The following is a 25,348-nucleotide window of genomic DNA, read 5'->3' as shown; positions in this document are numbered from 1 at the left end:
CTCCCCACATCTCCTACTAAGGGAACTTATCGATTAATGCAGTGATGGGTCATTGATTGACTTCAACCCTTCACTTTGACCGTTGACTTGACATTGGCCGGTCAACAACACCACTCCGCCGTGCGCCTCCCCCCGGCACGAGTCCTTTCTGATCTTCTCATTCGCAAGTGCCGAGCGACTTTTAGGAGTCCCTACCAAGCACTGTACTAATACCTCAGGGCCCAGACTTACCTGGTTCTTAGACTCCATACGGTAAGTGAGTAACTAGCAGGTCCAAGCTACTACCTACCTCCTACCGTTACTGATTGAGGAAGCAGCAACGATTCGCTTTCGTGGGCCCTTCCTTCTCCTACTCCCCTCTCTCTTTACTGCTCCTTCCTCTCTTGTCTTCTTTTTCGCTTTCCCCGTGCTCCCTCCCGAGGTCAGGTGTGAGTGCCCCCCCCCCTCGCCTTGGTTCCAGTGCTTCTGGCCCTTCAGACGGGAGCCCTTCAAGCCTACCTACTTCTTACGTACTTCTTCTACCCCAAGTTGGTAGTAAACGGCCATTAGCACGGAGCACAGCTGGTACCACTGCTGCTTCTGCGACGGTCATTTGGTGGTCTGTCATTCTTTGGGACTAGACAATCGTCCGATTGAAACAAGTGCCGCTAAGGTTCACTCACTCTCTCTCTGTCTCGGTTCCCCATTATCATTGTCCGTCGCTCGTCTTTCCACCTCCGCCCCTACCCCTCTCGCTCCTCCCCCTCCCCCTTCTATTTCCTTTCTCTTTCTCTTCCTTCTTGGTATATCCCGTCACTGTTCCTTCGAGTGGAGGGCATCCCCCGAAATCGCCTCCATCAGCCACTGCTCTTCGAGCTCGGGGTGACCGACATATTCGTGCTTGCCTTCTACTTCACCTATCTCTTGGCTTACGAATATTGTTATAGCTTGTGTTGTGCCGCTTGATTCAGCATCGCCCGGCACTCCAGTGCATCAAAGGCCCTTCCAAGCCATCGCTACGTCCTGCGCAGCGCAGCGCAGAGTCTTTTAAGATGTAAGGATCCACCTACGAGTCTGATGCCCTTTCCTTCGCCCCGCGCCCTTCCCTGTGCCGACCCTGATGATGCGGGAAAAAGGAAGTTCGGCAAACAAATTCAGCGCAGACAGCTCGATCTCCCTGAATATGCTGCAAGCTTCGTGAATTATAAAGCGTTAAAGAAGGTCGGTCAAGCCTCTCCACTTGCTTTGCATAATCCACTTCCCCACTCTGCGTGCTGCTTTGAGAGCTAGTTTGACTGAATCACCTGTGATAGCTCATCAAACAATTGAGCGCCACGCCCACCATCCCGGCACAAAGCGTCGCAGGTGCAGCGCAAGATGTTCCTGAGGCGCAAGCTGCCCTGCGGGCGAATAAAGAGGTGTTCTTCTTTCGACTGGTAGGGATACGTGCTGGACTTGGCCGTGGAGACATTCTGATTGACCGCACAATCCAGGAACGGGAGATTGAAAAAGTCAATGCCTTCTATCTACAGAAGGAAGCCGAGGTACGTTGATGCCATGTAGTGTTTTTTGTGACAACCATGGGAGACTGATGGCAGCACATAGTTCTCACTCCGGCTGAAAACCCTAGTCGACAAGAAAAGGGTCATTCAATCGCGAGCAGTGACAAACTCCAAAGCGCCCGCAAATTATGTCTCGCTGTTCGAGGGGTTTCAGCAATTCGATGGTGATCTCAATAAATTACAAGTGAGCTTTGACTTGGCATTGCGGCTGCACATGATTTATTCTGACAAATCGTCAATCTTTCGAAGCAATTTGTTGAAATCAACGAGACGGCAATGTCGAAAATTCTGAAGAAGGTGCGTCTCCAACTGGAAACTGCGCCCATCTGCGATTTAAATCAGCTAACCATGTAGTCATAGTGGGATAAAACTTCCAAGGTCTGGACAACCTGATCTTTCTTTAAGTTCCTTTCTCCGTCGTGGCGCAGTCGCTGCATTCAGCCTTGTACTACCATGCTTTTGCTTACATGTGCGGAATTTCTAGTCTCGCATGAAAGAATTATATCTTCACCGAGCTGTTGAAGTACAGCCATGCTTCAATAGAGACGTTTTGCGAGATCTGTCGGACCGAGCAACAACAGCACGGCTGGAGCTAGAAGCATGGGCGGAAGGCGAAAATATTCATTTTGATACCATTCGTCCAGTGGATAGGAGTGCAGCCTCGCAATCGTTCGGGCCAGATGAGGAAGATCTCGATCTACAAATCCTGCAATCAGCCAGTTCAGGGAACCTTCAGGCGTTACGTGAATGGACAGCAAAGTTACAATCATCCCCGGACGCTTCAATTCGTGCCACTCGCACCTTCCTCGCCGCCATCAATGAATTCTCTGACGAAGTGCTTGCAGTGCTCCTGAAAAGTGGCCTGGTTGACATAAATGCTGAAGATGATATCAATGAACGCAACTGCCTGCACGAAGCAGCCATTTCCGGTCGGGAATTTGTTCTCAAGGCAGGACTAACAGCAGGAGTCGATATTTCCAGATGTGATGTCTACGGTAGATTGCCTCTACACTACGCCTGTATGCATGGTCGGGTAGAGATGGTACGGGAACTGCTGAAGGCCGGACCTCATACAATTGATGTGATGGACCATGACAATTTCACGCCCTTGATTCACAGCATTGTTAAGGATCAGCTGGCCTGCGCGGAGCAACTGCTTTGCAACAATGCCCGCATCGACCCAAATACCGAGTCGGATCATATCCCCCTGAATCTCGCCTGTCAGTATGGATCAATTCCAATCGTCCAAATGCTGCTAGAACGCGATGCGAGGCTGCTTCCCGATGCAGAGGGCTTGTACCCCCAACACATGGTGGCACGAGCTTCCCAGTCACCGCAACTGCTCCTTCTCCTCAAACAACACGGAGCTAACATGGACCAACGTGATAAACTGTACCAATGGACACCTCTATTTCATGCAGCCAGCGAGGGCTGTGTGGATTGTTTACGTACGCTTCTGGAACTGGGCGTTGATGCCGGTGCTGTGGATGAGAAATGTCTTGCCGCAATGTACTACGCCGCGTGGGAGGGCCATTTGGAGTGTATGCTTCTGCTTTGGTCCCATAGCATAACTTTACAGTCTCCGCAAAAGCCTCTTGGGTTTCTGAACGGCGTGAAACTGCAAGACTCGGGTCATGATTATGCTTCTGGTCTGAATGATTTGACAGATGCGGATAACATGGATATGGCGGATGGCATCCCTGATCTGTCCCTCCCGCCACCAATCATACCCTTGAGACGGTATGGTCACAACTTCCTGGATAAAAAGGTTTTCATTCAGATCTTGTTTGACCCAGGGAGCACTGGCTCGATTCTGTTCGATCAAGCAGGTCGGCATCCTGCTGCACGCCTGACCATATCCTCCAAGCTCTCCGATCTGATTCCACGTACCATAATGCTCCCTATACAGGAAGACTCGAGAATGATATCCTTCCATGTTGACAACCTTGACACCTTCGCCGTTGATTTCGAAATTTTCCCTACTTTCGGGTCTAAAGTGATTGCGAAGACGGTAGCGCTTCCCAATATGTTCAAAGCGGAAAGCTCCAGCACTGGTACATGTTCCCTACCACTATTTGACCCCAGGCTACGATCTATTGGTCAACTGCGGTTCAACTTTCAAGTAATCAAACCATACCACGGCGACCCGCTAGAGATTACCCACTTCGCAACATATTGGAAGGCGACTAGTGCTATTGATCATGAACACAATGGTCTCGTCACAGGCTCTAGTTTGTCCGGTGATCACATTCAGCTCTTTGTGCAGTTGACCCGAGACCGGGTCCCTGTTCTTTACCCCCAGTTCGCGATCGAGTATCATGGCATTGAGATACCAATCTGTCAGCTTACCTACGCCCAGTTTCGAGCAATTGGCGTCGAATGCGGTGTGGATCATCTCGAAATGCTCCGGTTTTTACGGGTGTCTGCTTTGAACGACTTAGCCCAAGCTCATCGTCAGCTAGCTTCCTCATTTCTGTCTTTGCGAGACGTTTTCCATCATTTACCGCTCAGCGTCAGCGTCAATTTATCCGTGCTATACCCGTCGGCGATGGAGGAGCGTGCATCACACATGGCTTCCCTGCCGGACGTTAATACTTTTGCGGATGCTATTCTCACAGAAGTTTTTGACCACGCTCGAATCGCGCGCGACCAGAGCCCTGATATCATGCGTTCTGTGGTCTTCACTTCTTACAATCCCAATATCTGCATTGCCTTGAACTGGAAGCAGCCCAACTGTGAGTCAGGCTCTCAATTCCTTCTTAATTTCTCCTGAGAAGTACGCTGATGTAGCTCGCTTTTTGAGACCCTGTTCTACTCTGCAATGATCTTGGTCAGATTCGGGACTTAGCCCGTGATGTCAACGCACTTCCTGATGTTAACAGCAGCGGACGAGCTTCGATGTCCATTAAGGATTCCGCCCGAATAGCGCAGAGCAACAACTTCATGGGATTAATATGTCGGTCTAGCCTACTGGTATGTATTTGTCTTGTCATGTGCTTGCCTCCCCAACCATTTGGGTCGACTTTTCACGCTAGGGACTAAAACTCGTTGTCTGTAGAACGTTGTGCCCGCCTTGGTGGATACAATAAAGGAACTTGGCCTCGTGTTGGTGGCAGATACTTCGGACGATGCCAACCAACCTGACAGAATGGACGTCTTGCAAACTACCGATCCTGTGGGTGTGGCGGATTGGGCATATCGCATGCCAGATGGTGTCAACGGTGTCATGAAAGCCAACGGCATCCTAAGGTTCAATGATACAATTGATATGTGAACTGGTAATCGACTCTCTGGCATCCTTGGCCGCCTTCCCCATGCAACCTTGCATCTCGTTCACTTATCGTCGTTAAGGATGAACCCATTTCGAGACAAACACGGGCAGCGGCAGATTATGATCTCCTTGCCATCTTCATGTCTTCATGTATTCAGATCTGTGTGTCGCCGCTTCTGATGATTTGTACACGTTGACATTTCTTTCTCTGCCTTATTTGTTGTGGTTGTCTGCATGAAACCCATCGCCTATGGTGCCTTCTCATTCACATCTCTGAGTCAACTTTCTTTGGTGGCTAAGTTCTGACGCGAATGTTGATTGCTCAATGTTTGAGGCGTGGAATCTTCTGTCCCAAATAATTAAATATACCAGATAGTGTACAATTATCTATCATGTCATATCTAGCATGACCGAACGCTATGCAGCAAAGAAAACGGCGGATGCTTGTGTGTATCCGCCAGTCCGACTGATGTTCACAAGAAATCGCAGGATCTTACATGCCCCTCGGTCTGCCTTTGACAATATCATAACCCCACTGTCGCAGAGCTTTGACAACTTTAGGGGTAATGGCTGCTGTCAAGGGTACTCGAATAAAGATGAGACTCTTGTGAATCGCGTAGGCAAGTGCAAGTTGTGTCCATAGACCTGGAAAAGCCATGGCAGTTAGTCACTGCCAAACCTGAATGAGTGAAGGGCTTAACATAAGACACTTACTAGCATTTTCGCCGTTACCTTGCGCCTGTGCCGCACCTTCCCGAGTATCCGTGTTGGTTGTCAAGCTCTTGTCCTGTTCCGAGTCTGCATTGGCACCCTGCTTGCTCGGCCAGACAGCATCCACCGCTCCCTTGACAGACTCAAAAATGACGTGCTCATAGTAGCCGATTCGCTCTACGCCCAGCAGACGAACAGCGGCGAAACAAATCGGAAAGTCCATGGCCGACAATAGCAAATACACCCACAAGGCGGACCAGCCATACTCTTTCGACAGGTTACGCAACCGCTGCGACAGTGTAGCGCCTGGTTTTGGTGTTTGCGCCGCGTGTCTTGCGCGGGACGACTGGAAGAACCGGCGGAATGGTTGTTGAGGTCGGTAACAATTAGGAAGTATGGTGCCGCTAGTAGTACCGTGAGCCTGCTTCCATTGAGGGAAGATCGCCCGCCGCTGGAGAATTGACGTGTGCGGTGCGGAGGATCGAAAGGCGCGAGTGAAGGCAATAGAATTCGTTGCAGATGATGTTTTCGGGATAGCCAAATTTCCTCTGGCTATGCCGGGAAGCTGAAAGAGCAAACCTGACAGGAAAGGACGACGTGGCTGCATTTTCAGAATGAGGTGACTGGGCGCGCAGCAGGCTAGGCGTCCTAGAAAAAAAAAAGCGGAATTGAAGATTGCTGTCTGATGACGTTCCGGGCGCAGATAGTGAGAAACTATCGAGGTAAGTAGTTGATATTTATTCGCTACTATAAGCAATCTATCCCGGTTTATCGGCGTGCCGGTGCATCCGGCCTCCGATGCCAGCCCACCAGGTGTTTGACCGACTTGGCCGCCAGGAATTTTGCATGAAGAGGCTCTGTATGTATGGTATTTTGAATGTATGCCCAAGTACGGAGTACTCGGTAATTACTCCGACGAACTGGCGAGAGTTGTTCAGTACCGGAGCATCTCTCTGCCTGGCGCAGCCAGGCCGCCGGGGCTACTCACCGCCTTCGAGGTTGTCTCCGCAAGCCTTCCAGAAATCTCGGCTGGGAAAAAGGACGACGACCTCCATATCACGGCTTCGCGATACCACCACAAGCCCCTGCTCCCGCTCTTCCCGTTGGTTGGCTAAGCTTCGCCATGTCGCCTCGTCTTTTCGGGCAGCTGGCTCATATTCCCTTTCGCTCCATCCGGAGCCCTCGTTCCGCCGTCCATGGTCATGTCCCCGTTCGCACTTTCGGTATCCGCTCATTGAACCCCCCGAAGACCTCCCGCTTCGATATCGGTCCGGGTCTACCTGTTTTGAAGTCGACTCCCACGGCGGCCTTGGAGCGCAAGGCTAACACGCTTCCCCTGCGCACTGGTGCGATTGCGATCAAGAAAGGAATGACCGGTCTGTACGACGCGACATCCGGGAAACGTATCGCTTGCACCGTCCTCCAACTAGATCGAGTTGAGGTTGTTTCGCACAAGACGCTGGAGAAGCATGGTTACTTTGCCGTCCAGATGGGCGCTGGCTGGAGGAGGCCTGCCAACCTGACCAAATCGCTATTGGGTCACTTCTCTGCCAACGGGATCTCGCCGAAGCGCCACATATACGAGTTCCGGGTGAAGGATCAGAGAGGCCTCTTGCCTGTCGGAAAATTGGTCAACGCCGACTGGTTCAAGGTGGGCCAGTATGTTGATGCGCGATCAAACTCCAAGGGAAAGGGATTTGCCGGTGTGATGAAGAGACATGGTTTTGGAGGTCAAGATCGCAGTCACGGTGTCAGTTTGACGCACCGTTCGCTTGGTTCCGCAGGTCCCAGTCAGGGCGGTGGCTCCCGTGTTTACCCCGGCAAGAAGATGGCGGGAAATATGGGAAATGAGCAGAACACAGTGCAGAATCTTAAGATACTTCAAGTGGATCAGAAGAATGGAATTGTCGTGGTTAATGGTAAGTCACATACCAGCCGTCCCCGGCAGGCCTTTCGACCTGCAGTTGAGTGAATGTAGGGCGACATCGAATACTGATCATTGTGTATCTCTGTACTCTAGGTTCCATCAGTGGCCCCAAAGGTTGCGTTGTCAGAATACAGGATGCTTTGAAGAAGCCTTGGCCGAAAGTCAAGCTGGTCTCTAAATCATCTTGATAACCAATTCGAAAGCATTCTCCCTCCGCCCAACTTCCGATTGCCAATCTCCCTCACCGTTCTTTCATCCGTGAGATGTACCATAACACCATACTATTTTTTCCTCCATAGAGCGACATTTTTATTTGACATGTAAATGATATCCATATCAGATCAGATCTCTTTCATCCACTCAAAACTGCTGCTTCCATATCGTTCCTGCCGTGCTATGAACCTCGATGTCGAAATCCGAAAGAGTGGCGAAGGAAAGAACAGAGAAGCCCTCCAATGACCGAACGCCTGAGCACAATGCACATAGATCTCAAAATATCTACAAATAAAGATTCCCAGACACCGTGTACCACATAGAAAATACAATGTACGCCACAACCTCAGCATTATTTCCCTAGTTGCTGTGCCGAAACGGGTCGATATCACTGTCAAGGAGTTGCACCACTGTTCCGTCTTCTGTTTCCAGGCTCCATTCTTCTGTGCAAAACTGATGCAATTGCTGGTTAGCTTAAGTTACATTTGCCATTCGAGGGGAAAGAGGTCTTAGTTGGGGGACGCACATAGCTCATGCGGTTGGGTCTAATACTCCGAAACCTCATCTTGCCTTGCCCTTTGGTTCCCTTGACCCAAAATGAGATGTCAATGCGTCCATGTAGCTGATTCATCTCACCACTGATCCATGGGATTTTTTGGGCGAAGTAGATCTCATTCCCTAAAATCTCACGGGCTCTCGGCGAGGTCCTCAGGGCATACAGTGTGCTGCTGACCACGCTTGAAGATGACTTCTGATAATTGAATATACCCAGCATAGCCGCGCCCACAACAACCGCGAAGAGTGGCAGTGTGCGGAGCCAGCGGCTCTCGCTGTTGACAGACGGCAATTCTCGATCTGCTCGACGCTCCATGAGGGGGCCCGAATTGGAGCGCGGGGCAGGGATCAAGCTGCGACGAGGAGGAAGAGCTCGGCGACGAGCGCCAGGCAGTTGTGGGACGCCAATGCGCCGTCTTGCAGTGGGTAACAACATTCTCAAGACAGTAAAAATCCCGCCAGATAAATGTAGTCTTTTATTTCATCGACAGGCCTAGGGTTGGGAGGCGTAAAGAGTTCTGAGATAACTGCGAGAGGGTGTTTGGCCTCGGGAGTTTTGGACAGCGGGCCCAAAAGTCGCAAGCTTAGCAAACGGAGCAAACCAGTTTACTCCGTACAGATGATGGCTATTGACACCGGTTGAATTTCTATTGCTACCGGTATTGATATTCGAAAAGACAAGTCCACGGTAAAAATCGTCTCACATTAGGGATTACTGAGGTTTTCAGAGGCCGAAGGCATTACTAGTAGGGCCCTTTATTAGGGAGTCTTTTTCTTTCATTCTTTTCATTAGGATTATGAGGGTCTATATTAAAATTGGTATGTACTGTACATGATTATACGGGGAATCACATGGCTTACCGCCTACTGGGGAGGGCTTAGTTCCAGTAGCGTAAGAATTACAGTCGGTGCCAATCATTGGATAGCGATCGACTATCCTCCGTACTGTACACCGTACTAGATAGGTAAAGTACTATACCGAAACATTAAGCCGGTTGGTTGTGTAATGTACTGTATTTCAAGCAACACATCAGAAGTGAGCCTGGCCCCGACCTCACTGAGTCGCTGGATCACTCTGTAGCCCATTGAAGGTGTCTCGAGTTTCCCTCTCATAACTGGGTCCTTCCGAACTCTGAGAAATGATGGCGTCTGCCAGGCTTCGGCGCGCGTTCCGCTATCCAGATGATCTGGGAGATGATGAGTATGCTCGCGAAGAGTTGGATGAAGAAGGTCTGTGTGATCGATTGGCCAGCGAGGAAGGCTGGCTTACAGCTTGCGACGCTTGAAATTCACTAATAGACCTGCAGAGCAAGAGTGCGTAATTCAGACCCTCAAACTACTGAACGACAAGCGAAATTCTGAATATAGTGTAATGAGGTTCCCTTCCTAATCATGGCAAGTCGAAGCGTGGCGGACACCGCTAAACAACATGGTCATTCATGGTTTAGATTATCTTCGCCGCCATCCCCTTCTTGTCCGCGGCCATTTATCTTCTCCCACTGCTCTCCAGTTCATCTGCCACTATTGACCGGTGCGTAGCCCTTGTGAGTGTACTCTCTTTGTTGGCAACCGCCCACATCATGAGGTATCTACCGCATCGACGTCACGATAGCAAGGGCAAAAGACGCATGGTGGACTCGAATGGCCACACCCAAGCCCGGCAACTTCTTCCACTCGTCAATGCAGCGAGCTGCGTATCCTTAGTGCTAATCCACTTTGTATTCACATCCAAAGAATCGTGGTTCAGCACCGAGCTGATTACATCCTCGGTTCCTGGAGGTTAGTACTTCGCCAGATTTCCCGTACCTGAGTCAAGACTGGTGTCGCTCATTCTACCTAGCAATGTTAGCGACTGTCTGGGTCGCGAGCAGGGTCATGTCGTCCGTTGACATCAAGGATCTTGAGACTCTTCGATACAATTACAAAGGGGCCTAATGCGCCCCGCTAAACCTATTGTTTCGAGAATGAGGAAGCATTCCTGGCTGGCCGACCAAGAGGCAACACCTACGAGCGCATCCACTAGGCAAGCATGACACTGATGTCTGTTTCTTATTGCAAGCTTGAGAAGCATAATAGTTGTCTTTTTCGCGTTATCAACAAATCGGCTTAAAAGAAACGAATACCACTCGCTTGAATGACCAATATCAGAACCCAACTTGCTACCAATGTATCCTACATGTGAAAGTTCTCATGTCCGCTCATAAATTCATATTAACTAATTACCGGACGGTGTAGACATTCCACCCTCAGGTAGCAGCAATCTCTCCAGAGCAGGATCTACCGGAAAGCCTTCATAGTCTGTCGAAGACTCTGGGACTGTAGAGGACTCCTCTAGTTGGATGCCCTGCCCAGGTGCCAGCTGATTGTGCTGTTCATCCTCATTCTGGTGATGCTGAGGCTGATGCTCCTTCGGTCCATCGGTCTCATCTTCCGCAGCCTTCTTTAACCAGCGTAGATTCGAATGCCGGAAGTCTACAAGACTTTCCACGCTACGCGGATCCGCAATTTTCCGGGTGTCATGGCCGAGTAACATGCATGTGGGCTCGAAAGGGCGCATCGTCGGATCCCGGCGACAGGCAGCACAACTGCAAATTTTATTGCATTTAGGGCATTTCCAATCCAGAACCTCCATTGTCTGTTGCGGAAGCATGTTGAAAGCCCTATAGAGACTTCCATAACAATAGTACTTGTCACAATGTGTGCACGAGGCAAGTTTCCACAGTGGTTCAAGATACCTGCAAATGTGACACCGACCAACCTTCTCTGTTTGATCTCCCCGAGACATTTTTCGTCTTTTGCGTGCAGAGACGATCTCCTCCGTGTCACTATCTTTCCCTTCCATAGGTTCTGACTGGACGATTGGTTTGCTGATATCGACCCAAGGCCGCCTACTTAGCTCTTTTTGGCAAATCTCAGCCAGCGTCCTTTTGTTCAGTCGCTCTCTTTGTGTATCCAAAGGCAAATATGTCTGCTCAAGTTCTGACTTGGCTTTGAGGAGTTGTTGCCTCCAAGCCTCATGCTTCGCTTCGAGTTCGTTCCAATCGAATTGCTCAGCCCATTTGAGGGCTGATATGCAAAGACAGCTTCGACCCATCACATAACATTCCATGCAAATGTCGTACGCGTCGTCCTCATCCGAAATAGATGGAGCAACGCAATTCGGACAAGTGAGGAACCTGTTAAAGATATTTCCTCGACAGTAGGAGCATGTGATATTGCTATCATAAGGAATAAACTCGACATCTTGTCCGGGTAAATTGCTGCCGAAGCATTCAGAAAGAAGTACCTCATTGTACAAATTGAAGAGCTGCTGGAAATCCTTGATCAGTTTCTTGTAGGTCGGGCGATTTATGTCGGATTTCTGGGCTTTTTTAAGGACGGCGGAGTAGTGTTCGAGCGAGTAGAACACGATGGACTTGTTTTTATATTGTTCATCCCGGCAAACCATTCTTGCGTGAGGTAGAGCTTCATGTAAGGCCTTGTCCAAGGTTTCCACGGTGGTCCGATTCCAAGCAACCTTCATTGTCCTCGTTCCGCGGTTCCACACCTGATGTGCTGCTAGAGGCGGTATAAGAATGAAATCTCCTGGTCTCTGTTCGACGACGTATGTTTTGAATGGGGCTGCTTTCCAAGCGTTTATCTGTGCGAAATGGTCCTCGATGTTAATGTCATGACCAAGCGTGGACATCCAGTAATTCGAGACAGCACGGCGGTCCTTGCTCTCCGTCATGAACCAGATAGAAGATCCTTGCTTAGTATCTTTTCCATATTCAGCTGAACCATCAGATGCTTCAACCATTATATTCTGGCCGAGGCTGCCACACATCTCTTGATGGGCTGGTGTATAGGTTCCCTCATGGCCGATGTAGCACATAAGATTCTCTGCACGTGCGTTTAGAGGAAGACAGCTCATCAAATCACCAGCTCTGGCCACCGGAGCGTTCGAGTGGGCCTTGTTGAGATAAAAGACCGGCGACGGTATGACTTCTTTCAATTCATCATGCCATTCAGGGGGGCAATCAATATCTTTCAGATATATCCGCTGCCGATCAGGGTCTTTGTAGTTGTATGGTGTCCATTGATCAGTAAGAAGCGGCATATTTTTAAGATAATGTCCCATCGTCAGAGGCAAGTCGGTCTTTGTACTTAAATTCCGCGCATATTCCGCTTGACACGACACATGTTGTCAGCTGGGAGTTCAAGACTCCTGAGCAACCAGGGTTACTCACTCTTTGCAGAATAATGGCCCCTGAGCCACTTCTCGGAGAAAAAGGTATGATTCAGCCTTTTCTCAAAACCCTCAATGACCAACGGTCTGCCCAATCGAACAACCTGAAGTGCAACAAGTTTCTCAAAATCATCCAAGTCATTCTGATCGATAGCATCGCAGTGAATCCTGGTAACAAACTCGAAGTTCGGTGTCGATTCCACTAAAGCCTCTAGGTCTAGGTCTGGGGAAAGCGGTTCAAAAGCCGCGCGAGGACGCTGTGCGGGCATTCTGAAAGACGATCGGGATATGTTGATATGGGTCTCAACTATTCAGGGAGGGGGAAGGAAGAAACTGGACATGAAGATGTTGGTGGCATAGGTAGACAAGTCGCATATTCACGAAGTGCTTAAAGCATGTTTTTTTTGTTTTTTTTTATTTTTTTTTATTTTTTATCTTTTTTTAAAAAAAAATAGCAAAGATGCAAGGTCTGGTGTTACGGACGAGAAGTATGGCTCAATTCAGCTCCAGCACAAATGAACAGAGCTCAAGAGGTCCTACCCTTTTTGATCACACGTGGATGCAGCAGAAGTGGACCCTCTTCGTGTAAATATAGAAAGAATGGGCAAAGGCTGTCGCAGATGACGAAGAGCAAAAAGAAGATAACAAGCGCGTCGTACTGCACGCGCGGGAGGATGACTGATGTACGGAGCGGACCGAGCGGAATGGACTTCTCTCTAGGCTTGCTTGAATTTGTTGCCGAAATTATCAACTTACACACCCAGGCGATGAACTCAGGGACGAGGACCCAACCAGCCAATCTTGTTTACCCTTCCGTCTCCCTCCCTTTGCATCTCCTTGATTCCGTGTCTTGGTCGAGCGGATTTGTGCCAGAGTCAAATTCCTGTTATGACTGACTGATAACAGCCATCTATTTTGTTCTCAAATTTCCCGATAATGACTGCAATCGCAAATATGCCATTGTCTTGCTTACCCCTGCGCTACCTGAATCAAATGCGTCGATGCTTCGCGGGGCGAGCCACCTCTCTTCACCAACCACTTCCATCCGCTTTCTATCATGGCTCTCGCTCTTCCCCATTGCCCCAGAATAGCCCAGCAGCGACCAATGTCTTTCTGGCATCCCGTCGAAGATCAAATTATGACACGTGCAGGCTCAAAGACTCAGGCGTTTCTACCTCGCAGAGTCACGCAAGTTCGAGCTCGGTGGATCACTACAGACCACCGGAAAAGGGCTTCATAGCCTCTCTTCCACGGTCATGGATTCCATACGCGGAGTTGTTGCGCCTTGATAAACCTACAGGCACATACTATCTTTTCTTCCCTTGTCTATATTCCACCCTTCTTGCTGCATCCATGACGACTTCCACTGGCCCATTCGAGGTTGCTGGAACTGCCGGTCTATTTCTCGCCGGTGCCTTGATCATGCGAGGTGCTGGGTGTGCGATCAACGATCTATGGGACCGGAATCTGGATCCGCACGTTGCAAGAACCAAGTTTCGACCTATCGCGAGAGGGGCAATCTCCCCTAGCAAAGCAGTCGCTTTTACTGGCGTTCAACTCCTGGCAGGGCTGGGTGTCTTGCTTCAGTTTCCAACCCAATGCCTCTGGTATGGTATACCTAGCCTGCTTTTGGTGGCCACCTATCCCCTCGCTAAGCGTATCACATACTACCCGCAAGCTGTGCTTGGCCTTACATTCTCGTGGGGTGCGATTATGGGTTTCCCAGCACTGGGTATTGACCTCCTTCACAATACTCCTGCCCTGGAAGCAGCTGCTGCTCTCTATTCTAGTTGCGTCGCCTGGACAATTCTATACGATATGATATATGCACATATGGACATAAAAGATGATGTAGCGGCCGGCATCAAGTCAATTGCTCTTCGTCATGAGAAAAATACAAAAGCTGTCCTCGGTGCATTGGCAGGGGTCCAAATATCGCTGCTTGCTGCAGCTGGCGTCGTGGCTGGTAGTGGACCTATTTTCTTTGTCGGCAGCTGCGGCAGCGCAGCTCTTTCCCTTGCTGCGATGATTTGGAAAGTTCAGCTAAAGAATGTACAGGACTGCTGGTGGTGGTTCAAAAATGGCTGTCTCTTTACTGGCGGCGGTATCACTGTGGGGCTACTCCTGGAATATATCGCGCAATCCACTGGCTTCTATTATGAAGCTACAGAGTCGCATTGCTAAGGAAATTCAGAGAACGAGCCGTACCTTTGCAGGCTTTATTGACCAACTCACCCTGTAATTCTCGAACGCCTTCGTGTTTGAGCACCGATATACTGCTCCACGGCACAGACTATAGCCTCCCAATCCATCATGGCACCATTGCCAGAGTCGCCACAAGCAAGGTGCTTCTCCATGGGCCGAAGAACGGAAACCCAGCCATCCTTGCTTGAATTATTCACACCCCATTCCTTCTCTAGAATCTCAATCTGTTTGCCAGTGATGGGATGATTCCACATTGCCGTGTTCATTGCTGGAGCAACAAAGATAAGCGGCTTCTTAGTCTTCAAGTTGCCATCCACCATCCCGGTCGTATCCCATGCTCTTATCACCGAGAGTAGAAGGTTGTCGGCCATCCCCATGGTCATCTTAGCCATGGTGTTAGCTGAGAGGGGCGCAACAAGCAATAAATGCGCCCACTTCCTAAGTTCTATGTGGAGTATCGGTTCGCCACGAGTCCAGGGATTCTTCCACTCATCTTCATCTCTGTAAATAGCCTCAACACCTGGGACTGCTCGCAGAGCTTCCAATGAAGGCTGTTCCAGGCTCTGTCCATCTAAAAAGCGCTCCGCTGACTTGGTGACGATAATACGAATAGACACATTGTGGTGACGACTAAGCGCTTGAGCGATATTCGGCAATTTGATTGTAGCGACCGATCCGCTGGCCGCGAGAATTATGTGTATCTTCTCATCGTGGAAGTGTGTTTGCGCGCTCAGTGGTGGCGAAGAATATTCCATGAAGTGAGAGTCCAATGGATTTTTGTTCGAGAAAGTGCGAAATTGGGGATAGACTTGAGCCGTTTCAAATGACCTTGCACCTACTTAGTCCTTAAGGACAGTGGATCTGCCAGATCACATGATCTTGATTGGCTACGTATCCCATGATCGTCGTTGCTTGTCATCTACTCAAAGTTGATTGGTTCTATTAACCTAACAACTCGTACCGGAGTTGGCTTGTGAGCTGGTTAGTGAGCATGCTTAGCTAACGGACCGGTGCAGGAGTTCTCCGCAAAATCCGTAGACTTTCTTCCAACTATTCTCGACTGAAGCAAGTGTGCAAATAATATCTCGAAACCATCATGTTCTCTCGCATCCTACCTTCCTCGGTGGGTCCCAACAATGCTCTGACTCTATCATCTCACCAAGCTCACAGAAAAATTGCATCTTCAGGCATCCCGGCTTGTCTCCCGGCCGTCTTCAATCCAACCTCGCTCGCGAGGCTCACCTTTGTCATTCATTCTCAATGTCCGTCTCTTGTCATCTGAAACTCGGACAGCGATTGATAAGGCTGTCGCGTCTGCCCCAGTTGTTCTCTTTATGAAGGGTACTCCGGAGACTCCTCAGTGCGGGTTTTCCCGGGCCAGCATACAAATTCTGGGATTGCAAGGCGTTGATCCCAAGAAGTTTGTTGCCTTTAACGTTTTAGAGGACCCAGAGTTGCGTCAGGGTATGTTCTGAAGACTGGCTAGGTGGATGCCTGCCCAATAAGCAAGTGCAGTCAGCTAATTTTATCCCAATTTCAACTTTGCAGGTATCAAGGAATATTCCGATTGGCCCACGATCCCCCAACTATACCTTGAAAAGGAATTCATTGGTGGCTGCGATATTCTGATGTCTATGCATCAGAATGGGGAGCTTGCTAAAATGCTGGAAGAAAAGGGAGTACTGGTGGCAGCCGACTAACCACGACCAAATTATCATCCATATTGTATGTACATTGCCTTGCGCTCTGGCTTAGCACCCCAATCCAACCCGGCAGATTGTTCGTCCACCTCGTCTCACCGAAAAGAACATCAGAACCCTAAAGCTGATGTTCTATTGCTGCAACTTCACAATCCCTTCAAGAAGTTGAAACCCTGAAGGGTTGTTCAGCGTGGGGAGTTACCTTCGATACATTCCCCCTGTGTTTCCAGATATGTGCATAACATCACAACAAACCAACAATCTCTAAGTTGGGACTTCAAAGCTACGTCCAATAATCTTCTCATCTCTAATTGCTCATCGTCCGACTATCGACATTGATCTACCATCCGGGATGAGCCTTGGTGGATGCCACCCGCGGCTCACACCCTACTTGCCTCCCTCGATTTCGCTAAATCCTCAACAATTCCTTTCTCAACTTTGGCACGTTGTCTCGCCTCGTACGCCTCTTTGCTCTTCAAAATCCTGTCGACAATTTCCCCAGCATTGACATGCTGGTAGGGATGACTCGGAGATTCCTTGAATATACCCATCTTCTTCGGAGCGACATAAGGATCGTAGGTGAGGGGTATGAACGTGGTGGGGCCATGATAAACTGCATCTGGCGCACCTAGAGGCATTGCTTCCAAATACGACTGGCTTGGGGAAAAGGGAGCAGAGAAGACGACGGCATGGACGTACTAGAGGAGAATTAGCAAGATAGTTTCCGGATTTACGGACCCTGTGAATTAGGTGGGCTTCAAACTCACTCGACACTGAAGGACACATAGCCCACGCTCGAAGATGTTCATGATGGGATAGTTGAGCCCTTTCCAATGGTTTATGACGTCATCATCATGAATGCCGGCAACAACAAATGCCGGCTCGTAATCTTCACCATATTCCTGAATTCTCTTTTCCCTTATCTTAGGATCATACCAATGCTGACGGTGGCCCTCAACTCTTTCTAACTCAATGACCTGGCGCAAAAATTCAATATGACCGGAAGAAAAGAGATCAAAGCCTCCGTCAACATACACAATACGTTGTCCTGGCTTGGGTAGCTTTCCTGTGACGATCTGCTCAAATGATCCCGACTCTTCACTCGTATTTCCAAGCTTCGCTGAGGTGGAACCATTCCACATCCAGACACAGGGTCCTGGCTGTAGACCGCTCTCATCGGTTGCGTAGTCGCGAATTCTCTGCAGCAGATTCTCACCAAATTGTGCGCGTTCCTCCTCGCTACCGGAGCCTTCTTTCCCAGTAATCGTCTCCTTCACACTTCTAACGAAATGCCCTTTAGTACAGAGAAGCATGCGTCCTACAAGATCAGTTGTGGATATTCCCGGCGTTCGCTTGACCACTCGGAAACGGCCTGCAGCCTTCACGTAACGATAACAGTCATCGCCATTGCTGTCAGAGGTTATGTCATCGCCATGCACGACATACTTGCATCCATAATGTGACACCCAGGGCAGGAAAGTCACGTAGGGAGCCGAGGGCACGCAGCGAGTTACCCATCGGCATGCTTCCACTGCAGCTACTCTAGGCCATGATCAGTCAAGTTCTACAATGAACCAATGCAAGAATTAACTTACCTCTCCTCCAATTTCATCACTGTTGGGCCTTTATTCTCTAGGATGGCCTCATCGGAGTGTACACCAACATAAAGTTCTCTGCCTAGCCTACGGGCCTGTAGCATGGCACCCGCATGTCCTACGAAACTCAGCTTTCGGGAACACGGTACCAAGGAGACGTTACAGCCTCTCACCGTGGTGACTGAAGTCAAAACAACCATCCACCCATATACGGTCTTCTGAGATGGGTAAATCGTCCTGGGGATCAACCGGCCATTTTCCTTTTGGGGGAACTATGTTTTCGGACATTGGACTCGTGTTAAGGTGAATTCGTAAGTTGGAGACGCAGATGAGTAGAGAGATAGGATAGGGATTGGTTAGGAATGAGTTAGGGATGGGTTAACAAAGCAGAGCTAAATAGTTAGTCTTTCAATGCTAGTGATATAAGATCGATCGCCACATCTAGTCAACATGCGATTCCTAGCAATGAAAAGGCAATAATAGTGAGGGACAGAATGTCGCTATTTAGAGGGGTACCACGCGGAAGTGGTTATGTGGCGTACCTGAGCAAATAAGTACCTTACATAATCCGGCACCTGGTGGAGTATCTCCCATCAGCCATTGATTCTCGAATGACTTCCCCGACTTTGTAGCGGTATCAGAGGCCATGCCTGTATACAGGCAATAAGATCATTTGCAAATGTTATGTGAAGATGAGCTTGCATTATAAAAGTAAGTGTTGTCATATCACGCATCAGACTTCGATGATTCTACAATAAATCTATATCAAAGACAACAGGGAAATCTAAAGAATATCTCCACTTAGCCTCTGGTTTTGTTTTTAATATTTTTACTGTTTTATTTTGCTGTTGTAGTATCTGCTGCAGTTATTTGATTATTGTTAAAGTTTTATACTATAGACCAAAGCTGATATTTTATTCAGTATCCAGTATTATAAATTGTATAAAAGGAACTAAAGTATTTCTTTATCTATTTTCAGTTAATATATGTTTCTACTTAGTCTTTGATTTTATTTTTTTTTTAATTTTCTATTATTCTATTTTACTGCTGCAGTATCTGTGGCCGTTACTGATTCCATTATTGGTGGTGACTGTTGTTTCTGCCTGGGGTGTCACCTGCGTTATGGTGACTGCGGTTTATCTTATTACTGTCTTTAGCTATTCCAGTCTTTATGGACTATCTTTTTAATACAACTACCTACTACTTAATGAATTGTTCATAACAGTATCTGCCGCAGCTACTATACTATGATTAATGTTTTATACTATTATTAAGAAAAAGGGGTCAGTTAGGTATAGAATAATAGTAGTCTAATAAATTTAAAACTAATTCTTATTTTTTTATAGTCTAGCAAAAAAAGATTAAATATATTAAAAAAAATAGATTTATTAATATTACAATGATTATATAAAAAAAGAAAGAACTTATAAAGAACTAATTAGAATATTAAGAATTATTTATAATAATTAGACTTTTTTATATATAATTATTTTTAATAATATATAAATAATATAATACTGCTATTTTACTTATAATTTTAATTAATCTAATATAAATAATAATAGTAGATAATACTACTATAAAATTAGATTAAATTTAAATTAATATTTTATAAGTTAATATTATTTTATTTTAAAAATATACTATTTTTATATATAATAATAACAGTATAATTATATTTCATAAATTTTTCATTATTATTTAATCTTATTATTATAATTTTATTATAATTCTTATTTTATTTATATTTTAGTATTATTATAAATTATTTTCTGTTTTATTTCTACTATTAGAATAATAAATATGAATTTATATTTAATATAATTAAAATACTAATAAATAGCTATAGTTTTATTAATAAACTAAAATATTTTCAAATTTATTTATTATATTTTATTTAAAATATTTTAGAATATTAGTTAAAAGCTGTATTGATATGAACAATTTGTGTAGTGAAAGATAGTTATATTCTTCATAAAAACAAGAATACAGAAAGCCGCTATAGGCGGTAATATAGTAAATAATAGATATTAATATTATAAATAATATTCCAGACAGAAACAACAGTTACTACTAGTAAATAAATCGGTAACAGCTATAATTATCTATTTTAATAAAAAATATATTATTTTTAATATAATAAACTATATAAAATATTTAGAATATATAAAGAAGAGAATATATAAATATAATATTATTAAAGATATTAATACAAACAAATAATTAAACAATTAAACTAAAACAGAAAAATACAAATATAAAAAAATAAAAAATAATATAATAATATAATAAAAAGTCGGACCTATCAAAAAACAGAGAATAAAAAAGTCAAAATTAATTAATTTATTTTTTATAATTATAAACCAAATCGGAAGACTTAAGATTATAATTATATACTTATTAATTATATTTTAAACTATAACCGAGCTATCAGACAAAATATTTAATATATATTAATTTTCAGCTGTATTAATATATATACTTGTTAAAAATTTATTTAATTTTTTATTTATTAGCAGCTTTGTTGACTATAAAAAGACTTTTAAAACTATTAATTAAAGAAATTAATTAACAGATTATTTTAGATATTTTTATTTTGAAAGCTGGCTCTAATTATATAATAAATATAACTAGATATATATAATAAGTTTTTAGTAGCTTAAAATAATAAAATAAACAGCCGATATGATTAAAAATATAAAAAAAAACTAAACTATTAGTATTTCAGCTTTTTCAGAATATCTTTTATAATAAAAAAATTATAATCTTTATAAAAACAGAAATATACTTTATTATTAATACTAAAAAATATAAATATATATATATATATATATATATATATAGTTATAGTAACTTTTTATATATATAACAGTATACTTAATAACATCTTCTATATTAAAATAAAAAGATATAAAGTTCTACTTTTTTTATTAATATAATAATTAAATATTTTAAATAAGTACTATAATTTATAAAAATTAATATTATACATAAAATAGTAAAATATCGAGCCGGTAAATAAATAAATAAGACTATTAAAAAATACTATTAAAAAAATTAAAACAGCTACAAAAAATCTTTAGTTATAATATATTCGATGCTTTTGTTGGTTTAAAAATAATATATAATATTAAAAGACTATTATAATAATAAACCGGAATATAGATTAAAAGACAGATTAGTTATAAATTAATAGTTATAATTATTAATAAAAATATATAAAATTTTCTAATTATATAACTATAGATATATTATAATATTTTTATTTTAATTAAAAGCTTTCTACTTCGTGTTTTTAAATATATATTTTATTTTTTTAATAAACTTATCTACTAAAATAAGCAGCTGATTATACTTGTCTATACAAGTAATAAAATTAAGTATAATAATATAAAAGAAAATATATAAAAATATTATAAATTAAAATTTACTATATAACTTATATTTAAAACTCTTATATAAAAAATATATTAAACAGTAAATAAAATATTAACAAAATAATTAATATCTTTAATAAAGATATAAGATTTTAAAAATATTGAAATACTTATTAAAACTAATATAATACTAGTTATTATAAACTATAACAAAAATATTTTAAGATAATTAATAAAAAAAATAAAACTAAAAATTATTAATAATAATATTTATTTTATTATTTATCTTATAAATAATATACTTAAATATATAAAGTAATCTGTTATCTTTAATATATAATAAAACAGCTAGATTTTTTAATTTAATATTATTATATAAAATATTTAGTATTTTAATTATTTAAGTATCGAAAATATAACCGTCTCTAATATATTTTTTTAACTTATTAAATAAATAAAGTAATATAATAATCATTCCGAAGCTTATTTAAATAGAATATTTATCTAGATTAATATTAAATAGACAAGATTTCCTATTAATATAAAATAATCTGAAAAGTATATCTATAATAATATTTATAATACTAAAATAATAATATATATAAATATAATATAATTAAATGAACTATACAATTTAAATAAAATATTTATTAATCTTATTGATATTAACTATATTATATATAAATTTCTAAATATATAAACCAACAATAAATATATAATTAATAAAAGTAATTAAAAGTTTATTTATATTTATGTTTTTAATTATAGTATAAAGCTTAAAAACTATTTATATAAAATAAATAACTTTTATTTTAATAAACTAATAACAAGTCTTAATAAATTAAAAAAAAATAAAATATAAAAAAAGTAAATTATATTTTTATATATAAAAAAGAAACTAGCTTCTACTTCTTAGTATCTTTAAGTTAAGAAATAAAATAATTAAAAGTATAATATACTATAATATTATATTTTTTAATATATTTAAATTAATAAACAACTGCTTATTAAAGTTATTATAAATTATCTAAAAATTTATTATATTATATTATAAAATATTAAAAAAATCAAGCTCTTTTTTATTAAATCTAGTAATATATATACTGTATAATTCTTTCGAAAATAATTTTTAATTAGACTATTTTTTAATAATGTCATTTTATATATTTAAAGAAGGGCTGTTTTTTATATATATTAATATATTCAATATTTAAAGCAACTAGTAAGACTAAAATATCATTCTAATTTTACTAAAATATATAAAAAAATTAAAATATGTAATATTTTGAATTTCAACTTAAACATAAGCAAACTAAGTATATTAATATAAAAACTAAATATTTTAATAAATATGAATTCTATAAACAACTTTCTAAATTTAATTTTAATATTAATTATTTCTAAATAATTAAACAGAGTATAAAAATATTATAAATATCTATTAAAATTAAAATAATTAGAATAATTAATTTTATTATCAAATATCTTAAATTTAGTAACTAAATTGTTAATATAGATTTTAACAAAAAATAAGCCTTTAAAAATTTTTTTATATATTTTTAAATATAAAAAATATTATTTATCTTTTTTATTATAGTAATATTAAAAATCTTTTAATTATAATAACTAATTATTATTAAATAATTTTAATAATTATAAACAACCAGCTACTAGTAGAAGTATTTAACAGTATTAATAATACTTATATATTTATATTTATAAAAAAGTTTATAAATTTATTCTTAATAAAAAACTAAATAAATATTAAAAATAACTTCGGTTTTAGCACCGCACAGATTAATAATAATATATTTTCTATATTTATATTTTTTATTAATTTATATATCTTTTTAAAGAATGAAAATAAGATATCTAAATAATATATATATTTTAGTATATTTTTTTTATTTTATTTATATAATAAATTAAGAATATTATTAATTTTTTTTTAATTATATAAACTAATATAGTAGATATAAGCTTTAAATATTATTCTTTTTTCATTATATAAAAAAATTAGTATTTATTTATTTTTAAATCTTAAAATAATACCGATATTATTACCAAATAAAATAATCTAAATATTATATTAATTTACTATAATTATAAAATATTCAGTTTTATTAGATATCTTATTATTATATATAACAATATTATTTAGTATAATAATAACATCTTTTATAACTAATAATATAAGTAAAAAAATTAATATAGCCGGTTCCAAAAAATGTAATATAAAAAAAATTAATATAAATAAATCAGATTATATATTTTTAAATATATATATAAATATTTAAATATATAAAATTATTATAATAAAAATAGACATGTCAGTAAGATTATAATTAATATAATAATAATATATAAAATTATTTATATCAGCAATTAAAAACACTAAGTTTATTAATATTAATAATTTAAAAATGTTAGTATAAGTAAAATCAGATATATTAATATTAATATAAAATATAATTATAAATTTATTACTAGAAAGACTTTTCAACTAAAAATATTTTATAAAAATAATAAACTTAAACATATTATTCTCAGCCTTAATAAAAAAATTATAATTAATCAAATATATATAAAAAATAATATTAACTATTTAATTGGTTGGATAAAAGATTATATTATAAACTTTAAATAAAATATTTTTATTTTTAGTTTTAGCTTTAATAAAAACATATATTTTAAAATATAATAAAATACTTATATACTTTATTAAATAGATAAATAAATAAATTAGTCTTCGGTATTAAAATATATAAAAAATATAGTTCTTATAATTATAAATTATATTAATAGTATATTTAAGATTCAAAAATATTTTTTTATTATATTATTACTAATAAACAGATTCGGACGTATTTTCGGAACTAACTAGATATAAATGATAATCTAAATATATAAAGAAATTCCAAATTTTAGATTAAAATAGAAAAAATTAATATAAAAAATACTATAATATATAATATATTATTTAAAACTAATTTTCTTATTATTAAGTATTTTATATAAATTAATATTAATATCTGAAATTATCTTAGTAAATATTTTATTTATAATAATATTAAAATTACTAAAATTAAAATATTTTAATTTTATTTTTATTTTTATAAAAGTATTGGTTGGCTAAAGAATATTTATTATTATATTTATAATAATAAAAAACTTTTTTTCTCTAATTTCTTTTATTTTAAGAAGATTTTAATAAAAAAAACTTATTATTAAATTATAAGAATCTAGATTTTCTAAAAATATTATTTAAATAGTATTCTTATATCTTTAAATCTTGTTTTTTTTAATTTAATATATTCTAATAATAAAAAAAAATAAGAATTATTTTTTTTAAAAGTCTAATAGTTTTAATATTTATTTATAAATATATTAACTAAGTTGTGATACCAGTTTTAAAAAAAAGATTAATATATATTTATTATTTTATTTAGATTTTAAAATAATACTTTAAGATATTTAAATAAAAATAAAAATTTTTTAAATTCTAATTATTTTATTAGTAGATCTGTTTATACTGCTTTATAATATTAGACTATAAAATAACTATATTTTAAATAAAAAAAATTTATTAAATAAAATAATTTTATAATTTTTTAATATTTTCATAATTTTTTAGGAATTATTTATTAATATATTAGTACTATTTTTATTAATAAATAAAATCTAAATAACTAACTATAGCTAGAATTTTTTAATTTTTTATATAATACTTCTAAGAAGCTTTTTTAAAAGTATATTATAAATTATAAATCTATTTTATTTTCTGTTATAAATTAAACTAAAGAAAAAAAATAAAAAAATTTTAAATTTAATTTTTTTTGTATTCAGAAAATGAAGTTTAACTGGTATAATATTATTATAATTTTATAAAAAATTTAATATCTTTATATTCTATTTATAATACTTAAATTTATTATTTTAATTATTTTAATTATTTTAATTATTTTAATTATTTTAATTATTTTAATTATTTTAATTATTTTAATTATTTTAATTATTTTAATTAT

The 25,348-nt window shown here is 39.7% G+C and overlaps 10 protein-coding genes across 10 annotated transcripts; 5 read left to right on the top strand and 5 right to left on the bottom strand.

Moving 5' to 3' along the window:
- The first annotated feature begins 581 nt into the window (after positions 1-581).
- On the top strand, positions 582-5,017 carry phoC (putative cyclin dependent kinase inhibitor Pho81). The gene is made up of 9 exons (XM_025581538.1): positions 582-1,200; positions 1,293-1,415; positions 1,473-1,523; positions 1,585-1,725; positions 1,791-1,838; positions 1,902-1,919; positions 2,026-4,276; positions 4,345-4,514; positions 4,600-5,017. Exons 1-9 carry the CDS (start codon positions 1,057-1,059, stop codon positions 4,813-4,815), a joined length of 3,162 nt encoding a protein of 1,053 aa, XP_025438004.1. The 5' UTR covers positions 582-1,056; the 3' UTR covers positions 4,816-5,017.
- Positions 5,018-5,314: 297 nt separating this feature from the next.
- Positions 5,315-5,845, bottom strand: BO95DRAFT_326503 (uncharacterized protein; the record flags this gene model as incomplete). The annotated part of the gene is made up of 2 exons (XM_025581856.1): positions 5,315-5,457; positions 5,545-5,845. Coding segments are annotated over 2 exons (444 nt in total), but the record flags the coding sequence as incomplete, so codon positions are not given.
- Positions 5,846-6,405: 560 nt separating this feature from the next.
- BO95DRAFT_446909 (mitochondrial 54S ribosomal protein uL3m) lies at positions 6,406-7,939 on the top strand. Its single transcript, XM_025587502.1, has 2 exons — positions 6,406-7,442; positions 7,544-7,939. Exons 1-2 carry the CDS (start codon positions 6,647-6,649, stop codon positions 7,636-7,638), a joined length of 891 nt encoding a protein of 296 aa, XP_025438002.1. The 5' UTR covers positions 6,406-6,646; the 3' UTR covers positions 7,639-7,939.
- On the bottom strand, positions 7,714-8,776 carry BO95DRAFT_398212 (cytochrome c oxidase assembly factor 1 family protein). Its single transcript, XM_025583798.1, has 2 exons — positions 8,190-8,776; positions 7,714-8,116 (listed from the first exon to the last, which is right to left on the bottom strand). Exons 1-2 carry the CDS (start codon positions 8,652-8,654, stop codon positions 8,024-8,026), a joined length of 558 nt encoding a protein of 185 aa, XP_025438001.1. The 5' UTR covers positions 8,655-8,776; the 3' UTR covers positions 7,714-8,023.
- A 584-nt stretch (positions 8,777-9,360) lies between these two features.
- BO95DRAFT_373078 (uncharacterized protein) lies at positions 9,361-10,153 on the top strand (the record flags this gene model as incomplete). Its single annotated transcript, XM_025583030.1, has 4 exons — positions 9,361-9,448; positions 9,526-9,587; positions 9,667-9,997; positions 10,059-10,153. 4 exons carry the CDS (start codon positions 9,361-9,363, stop codon positions 10,151-10,153), a joined length of 576 nt encoding a protein of 191 aa, XP_025438000.1.
- Positions 10,154-10,326: 173 nt separating this feature from the next.
- BO95DRAFT_398207 (putative JmjC domain protein) lies at positions 10,327-13,048 on the bottom strand. Its single transcript, XM_025583797.1, has 2 exons — positions 12,448-13,048; positions 10,327-12,385 (listed from the first exon to the last, which is right to left on the bottom strand). Exons 1-2 carry the CDS (start codon positions 12,713-12,715, stop codon positions 10,434-10,436), a joined length of 2,220 nt encoding a protein of 739 aa, XP_025437999.1. The 5' UTR covers positions 12,716-13,048; the 3' UTR covers positions 10,327-10,433.
- Positions 12,743-14,630, top strand: BO95DRAFT_456557 (putative para-hydroxybenzoate-polyprenyltransferase Coq2; the record flags this gene model as incomplete). Its single annotated transcript, XM_025588411.1, has 2 exons — positions 12,743-12,793; positions 13,629-14,630. The coding sequence occupies 2 exons, from the start codon at positions 12,743-12,745 to the stop codon at positions 14,628-14,630; spliced, it is 1,053 nt and encodes a 350-aa protein (XP_025437998.1).
- BO95DRAFT_446907 (putative flavoprotein) lies at positions 14,381-15,459 on the bottom strand. The gene has a single exon (XM_025587501.1). The coding sequence runs from the start codon at positions 15,404-15,406 to the stop codon at positions 14,678-14,680; it is 729 nt and encodes a 242-aa protein (XP_025437997.1). The 5' UTR covers positions 15,407-15,459; the 3' UTR covers positions 14,381-14,677.
- A 288-nt stretch (positions 15,460-15,747) lies between these two features.
- On the top strand, positions 15,748-16,351 carry BO95DRAFT_467768 (monothiol glutaredoxin GRX5; the record flags this gene model as incomplete). The annotated part of the gene is made up of 3 exons (XM_025589315.1): positions 15,748-15,774; positions 15,839-16,115; positions 16,200-16,351. The coding sequence occupies 3 exons, from the start codon at positions 15,748-15,750 to the stop codon at positions 16,349-16,351; spliced, it is 456 nt and encodes a 151-aa protein (XP_025437996.1).
- A 66-nt stretch (positions 16,352-16,417) lies between these two features.
- Positions 16,418-18,250, bottom strand: BO95DRAFT_446905 (ethanolamine-phosphate cytidylyltransferase). Its single transcript, XM_025587500.1, has 3 exons — positions 17,947-18,250; positions 17,119-17,893; positions 16,418-17,049 (listed from the first exon to the last, which is right to left on the bottom strand). The coding sequence occupies exons 1-3, from the start codon at positions 18,048-18,050 to the stop codon at positions 16,732-16,734; spliced, it is 1,197 nt and encodes a 398-aa protein (XP_025437995.1). The 5' UTR covers positions 18,051-18,250; the 3' UTR covers positions 16,418-16,731.
- Positions 18,251-25,348: the final 7,098 nt, after the last annotated feature.

This window comes from Aspergillus brunneoviolaceus (genome assembly GCF_003184695.1).
Source record: "Aspergillus brunneoviolaceus CBS 621.78 unplaced genomic scaffold BO95scaffold_78, whole genome shotgun sequence".
NCBI lineage: Eukaryota > Fungi > Ascomycota > Eurotiomycetes > Eurotiales > Aspergillaceae > Aspergillus > Aspergillus brunneoviolaceus.
The sequence above is the reverse complement of the archived record's forward strand: the minus strand, read 5'-3'. Positions and strand labels throughout refer to the sequence as shown.